Source organism: Bidens hawaiensis, unplaced genomic scaffold (assembly GCF_021521415.1).
Source record: "Bidens hawaiensis isolate Kalapana, Puna unplaced genomic scaffold, B.hawaiensis_p1.1 tig00027138_1, whole genome shotgun sequence".
In the NCBI taxonomy this organism is placed as follows: Eukaryota; Viridiplantae; Streptophyta; class Magnoliopsida; order Asterales; family Asteraceae; genus Bidens; species Bidens hawaiensis.
The window spans coordinates 219,554-225,482 of NW_027494387.1; the positions used below are offsets into that span (position 1 = coordinate 219,554).

The 5,929-nt window shown below is 33.0% G+C and overlaps 1 protein-coding gene across 3 annotated transcripts; it reads left to right on the top strand.

Moving 5' to 3' along the window:
• Positions 1-403: 403 nt before the first annotated feature.
• On the top strand, positions 404-4,795 carry LOC143574891 (uncharacterized). Of its 3 annotated transcripts, none has more exons than XM_077059397.1 (12): positions 404-526; positions 1,457-1,804; positions 1,888-1,970; positions 2,080-2,188; positions 2,299-2,366; positions 2,491-2,568; positions 3,102-3,166; positions 3,388-3,454; positions 3,550-3,732; positions 4,088-4,144; positions 4,218-4,313; positions 4,413-4,795. In XM_077059397.1, exons 2-12 carry the CDS (start codon positions 1,468-1,470, stop codon positions 4,545-4,547), a joined length of 1,278 nt encoding a protein of 425 aa, XP_076915512.1. In that variant the 5' UTR covers positions 404-526; positions 1,457-1,467; the 3' UTR covers positions 4,548-4,795. The 3 variants fall into 3 exon arrangements, with proteins under 3 accessions (XP_076915512.1, XP_076915514.1, XP_076915513.1); XM_077059399.1 differs by having other exon boundaries at positions 1,463-1,804; XM_077059398.1 differs by having other exon boundaries at positions 1,463-1,804; positions 1,891-1,970.
• The last annotated feature ends 1,134 nt before the right edge of the window (positions 4,796-5,929 follow it).

A 5,929-nucleotide genomic window follows, 5' to 3' on the forward strand; every position in this document is an offset into this window, starting at 1 on the left:
ACAATTGCTTTATATATACATAAGAATAAAACTATTTTGGGTTGGGTAATGACGCATATGGGATCCAAATAACAAAAAGGGTTTAAAAAATGTGAGGATGGTTGAGAGTGTGACAAGTGACACATAGTAGTATTCTAATACTCCCTCCATCCAATTAAAAGTGTCTTGTTTTGAATTTTCAAAGTCTTTATTTATAAACTTTGACCTTAAATAATTTTATTTGCATTAGATAACACTTGATGAAAGTTATATGATTTGAGTATGTTTTAAAAAATGTTTTTATCGGTATAATTTTTATCAAGTTTTAAATAACACAAAAAGTATATAATTAAAGTCAAAATTTATAAATAAAAACTTTGAAAATTCGACGGGTATGGAGGAGGGAGTAATTATTAGGGTAGTAGATTGTACGTACGTTTTAGGTCGTCATTGACATAGGCACACTCTCGTCGATCCGCCAGTCCGTCGAGTTTGCAAAGAAATAATAAAACCGCATTCAGTTATTAATTATCGACTCTTCTTTCTGGTACGCAAACCCCATTATTATTATTATTATTAGGTTTATGCTTCTCTTCCAACAATTTCTCATCAAATACCCCTCGCTTATTGGTCCGATTGCTTGCTTGATTAACAAATTAGGGTCCCAATCATGTTAATTTCAAGTAATTACTGCGTGAATGTGTTGTTAACTGCACTGTATGTTTAGCTCACAACCCTAATAATCTGCTTTATTTCGTAGACTAGTAGTTGGTACCATTGCCGGTTTAATTTGAGAATTAGGTTTAATTAGTTTGGCAAAATGGATGTTTGTTAGTGTAGGTATGCAACTCATGTCTTTAATTTGTGATTGTTTGTTTTTACTGACACTGTCAATTAGAGGTGAGCAAAAACTGAACCACAACCGAATACCGAAAACAAAACTGACGGTTATAGTGAAGTGAATCTGATTGACCGACTATTTGGTGATGGTTATGGTTAATGTGTCTTCGTTAAACGACTTTAACTGAAACCGAACCTTCTATGTTTGTGTTTTTCCAAATTTTATTCCTCTATTTTCATCCTTTATACCTCCGTATCTAAGTTCGAACATTTGAAATTATGCTGCAACTGTTTCTAACATAGCTTGGAGCCGGCATATTTAGCTTCGTAACTTTATAATTGAGCTTGGAACACGAAAACTAAAACATTTTTAACCGGAACAAAGGAAAAATATACATTGGAAGTTAACAGAACTTAACTGAAACCTACCCTTAACTGACGGTCAACCGACCATTCGGTTACAGTTATGGTTATGGTTAAGCAATCTTCCATAACTGAACTGGTTGTTAATGAACCTAGACCTTATTATCATAGTCTATGATTCGTAGATGTAGAAGTTATGATTTCAGATTGTTTGGTGAAAGTGTTTAGCTTGATTCCGTAGCTTATTTTTTCATATATGATTAACCTTCTGTAGTTGCAGGTGAAATGGAGAATCCTGCTGCAAATCAACTACCGGAAGCAGATTCATTGCCGGATGGATTTATTGACAGCTCTGCAGAATCTCTAGCACCGACATCAACAACGGATCAAGAAGATCAAGTGACTGATTATAAGGAGGAGAAGCTAGTAGAAGTTGATTCAAGGCCTGATTTGATAGTGGATGACTTTCAGTCGTGTGACGGTGATGATGTTAGTGCTGCTGAAAATGTCGTACAAACGCCTGCAGATGTTGAATCACCAAATCTTGTTTCTGAAAACGTGGTTGGAAAATCCGAACAGGAAACGGCTCCATCAACTGAAATATGTCAAAATTCAGGAAAATGTAATGTTATTTTTCCTGAAATAATTTTATTGCATAATGACTTCACTTTCAAGACGATAACTTTGACTAGATTTGTGTTTCAGCAGCGGAGCAAGGAGTGGAAACGCAAGCAGTTGATGCAAAAGGAACAACATTATCATCAGAGAGCTCTGGAACAAGCAGAAAAGTATTTAGTAATAACTTTGTACTTCTAGTTATATAGATTAATTAGTTTTCCTGTTACATTATTAGAAGCTCAAAGTAGTATTAAATCTATAATTTGTATTACATTTCAGGATACATCTGAAGTAAAACGTAAAAGTGCGAAGCGTACGTTTAAGTCTGAAAAGGAGTTTTTGGAGTTCACTTTGAGTTATCAGAAAGTTCTTTCTGAAAGAGATGCAGGTGTGTGTGTTATTTTCACTAAAACATATGATTGGATATACTTTTGTAGTTTTGAGTTTAAATACGTCTAGAACGTTTCTGCATTAATGTGATTATTTTCTCCTTTTTAGCAATTTCCATGCGAGATAAACTCGAGTCATTGTGTAGGGAGCTACAACATCAAAACAAGGTGTTAATGGTATGTATTAGATTTTCAGTTATATGTATCCATCAAGTTTACGTGTTAACAAATTTAGTAGCTTTAACTTGGTGTGTGTTTCAATAATTTTCAGTTATTTACAAGTCTTTTGATGTGTTGACAGGATGAGTGCAAAAGGGTATCATCAGAAAGTCAAAACTTAAGACTAGATCTATCAAACAAGTTTCAGGAAGCAATAAAGGTTTCAGTATATTATATTTATATATGCAGAATTGTTTTGTGTTAATATATTTATCTATACAATATACACATTGGAGGTCAAACTCCCACCAGTATGACTTTTAATTAGTTTATTCATAAATAATTACACATGCATATTTGCATACTCTTTCACAGTAACAAGATACATTCTTTAGTTATCAAATTTCAATTTCGAACCTAGTATTTGTGAAATAAAAATTCCATACAAGTTTCTATTGGTGTACAAAAGAATTTTTGTCAGTTTGTATCTTCAAATTTCATTTTCAAACCCAGTACTTGGAAAATATGAAGACTTTTGGCATTTGAGTGGCAATCTTTAAAATTGAGTCTTTCATGTATTAATACTTGCAAGTTCTTTACTTCTACAAAATTAAATTTCTTGTTAAGATATACAATGCACTAGTTCAATATGGAAAGTAATTATTTTTCTGTAATTTTTCATTTGCTATTACTATCTCTTTATTGCATGAGTATGCATGTTGCATCTAATTGATTTGTTTTCTTGTGTTCCAGGACGTTACCAATAAGCTAGAGGAGCAAAGGGATGACAGTCTGACTCAGCTGAAGGAGAACGAAATGTGAGTATTTCATATTCCACGCAAAATATTTTTTTATAAACTTGTAATTAATAAGCATTGCATAAAATGCATAGGATTGAGGTCAAATGGAACAAAAAAAACTTAATTATCACACTGGACACATCTTCTTCTCTTATCTGCATATAAACAAGATTATAATTTTTATTGAGCAATAGAATCTTGGCTTGGTATCAGGTGTTAACTTACATAATCCTTTTCAGGTTAAGAAACCAACTGAAACAAAAGGAAGATCAAATTGTGCTTATTGAGCAACAACACGCCCACCAGGTAACTCAATTGCATATTTACATTTTTTGACCGATGCTATAAACTTGTTTGAAATTACACATTTACCCTTTTCATAATGAATATATTAATTACAGTTGAAGCAGAAAACCCTAGAACTACAAATTGCAGATTTGAAGAACCAGCAACACGAAGAAAATTTAGTCAAGGAACAGTCACAGATGAAATTGTATGCAGAACAGGTGTCACAGTTATTAGCAACAGAAAAGAATTTACGGTTACAGTTAAATGCTGATGGTGAAAAATTCCAACAATTCCAGGTTCACTTTCTTCAATTGTGTTCTCATGTCTAGTCTACCATTTAGACTTGTAAATGAACCTAATGAACATGAACGGAGCATGTTCATGTTTGTTTCTTTAACTTAAACCGAACAAATGATCTAACACGAACAACTAAACGGACAGGGTTTTCTTATTCACGTTTGTTCATTAAACAAGCATAAATGAACGAACGAGTTTATTAAATAAAACGAACATAAGCGAACTTCCTGCTGAACAGCTCACAAACTGTTCACTGAACGATCGATTCGTTTACAGGCCTATATTGTTGATACCTGATAGAATTGTTACTTTGTTAGTGAAGTATGACACTCAAAACATGGTAATTTTTTGCAGGATGCATTGGTGAAGAGCAATGAGGTATTTGAGACATTTAAGCAAGAAATTGAGAAGGTATACAAATTATACTTTTAACCACGATTTCATACTTATTATGGGTAATTATAATTTATATACGTGGATGTAGATGACAAAATCGATTAAGGAACTGAAAAAGGAAAATACTTTCTTAAAGAGCAAAACCGAAAAGTCAGACGTCACTCTCATACAACTTGTGGAGGAGGTGAGTTTTGATTATTAAGGCAAAATAAATAAACTATCAGTATCTTGTGTATAGACGCATTTTTTATTAAATTGTTTGCTTGTAATTTTTTATAAACAGCGTGAACGAATGAAGAAACAACTGGAGAAAACCAAGAATCAGAAAGAAAAGCTTGAATCTTTATGCAGATCACTTCAAGCAGAAAGGAAGCAGAATCCAGCTGGGCAAAGCAATGCAGATTCTGTCCCTGTTTGAATCTAAAACATTCTGAGATGTTTAAGGTTTTGGTTTCTCAGTCTTATCTGTTATGTTGGAGCTAAGTCTTGGGCTTCATGTACTGAGTGTCTATGTAGTCAAATGTGTGTGATCGGAAAACGGTGAGATGATTAAAAAGCCCAAGCTTTTTGGCTTAGTAATGAGTCTTGAAATATTTATTCAACTGTTGATTGTGTTTTGGATGTTCCAATCTGTTTGTTTTACCTCATGGTTCCAAAATTAGTAAGATGATGTATGTTTTGTTGCAACTTGTAAGGAGTTGAGTATTGATGAGACTGCCATAGAATGGTTTTCTTTTTAATTCTAAGTTGTTTATATAAAAAGGACAAATTACATTAGAATAATAACTCGTTAAATCAGAAACCCGTTAAAGTGGTCATTTTTTCTGAATGTTTTATACGTATATGACAATGCTAGAGGAAAAAGCATTTGATCCTGATCTTGCTTGTTTATCGTTTTCACTTATTAGTGTTTTATACATAAATGCTTGTTCTAAGCGACCGATACTGGGTTTTTCACTCACTTTCGTCTATTTTTTGAACATGTACATTTCCTATAGAAGTTATAGTCGTTGACAATAGAGACTACTGAATTATTATCTTTGACCTCTAAATGAATTGAGCTGACCGTTCAAGGCCAAGTTGAAATACCTTACTAACATATATATTTGATTAATAATTCATTTATCATTTATAAATACGTTTTACTTGTATTATCATTGATTCCTATTTGAGTCAATAAATACATAGTAAGATTTCAACTTGGCAAACGAGCAACAAGTTACGCTGCTACCCCATTTTAAATTGCAAAATTCAATCTCTCAAAAACTACATTAACATTTTTATTCATTTAGAGTTATAATTTACCAGACAAAAATAACTTTATGTGATTATATTCTATTTTTATATTCAAACTAAAAGATAAAAAGCACCAGGAAGCAGCCATGAAGTTGAAATACCAAAAATACCTACCCACTAACAGTACCCACTTTTGACTAATAAAATCTCTTTATCCCAAAGTCCAATTATCATAAATCATAAATCACAATCACAATCACAATCACAATCACAATCACAATCACAACAGAGAGTGATCCCCACTAGAGGTGCACAAACCGGGTTTTTTAAAAAAACCGGTCCGGTTAATAGGTGCACAAACCGGGTTTTTTAAAAAAACCGGTTCGGTTATTAACCGACCGGTTTTTTTTGGCCCGGAAAAAAACCGGTTTGGTTAATAACCGGACCGGTTAATAACCGGTTTTTGTCTCTCAAAACCCTAACCGGTCTAACCGGTTAGGACCGGTTTAGAAACCGGTTAGAACCGGTTTTTTATTAACCGGTTTTTTAATAACCGGTTTTTAG

Coding starts and splice junctions, on each gene's coding strand:
- LOC143574891 (XM_077059397.1), top strand. CDS start 1,468: ATGGAGAATCCTGCTGCAAATCAACTACCGGAAGCAGATTCATTGCCG. Junction 2,569..3,101: donor AGTTTCAGGAAGCAATAAAG/GTTTCAGTATAT, acceptor CTTGTGTTCCAG/GACGTTACCAATAAGCTAGA. Junction 4,145..4,217: donor TTAAGCAAGAAATTGAGAAG/GTATACAAATTA, acceptor ACGTGGATGTAG/ATGACAAAATCGATTAAGGA.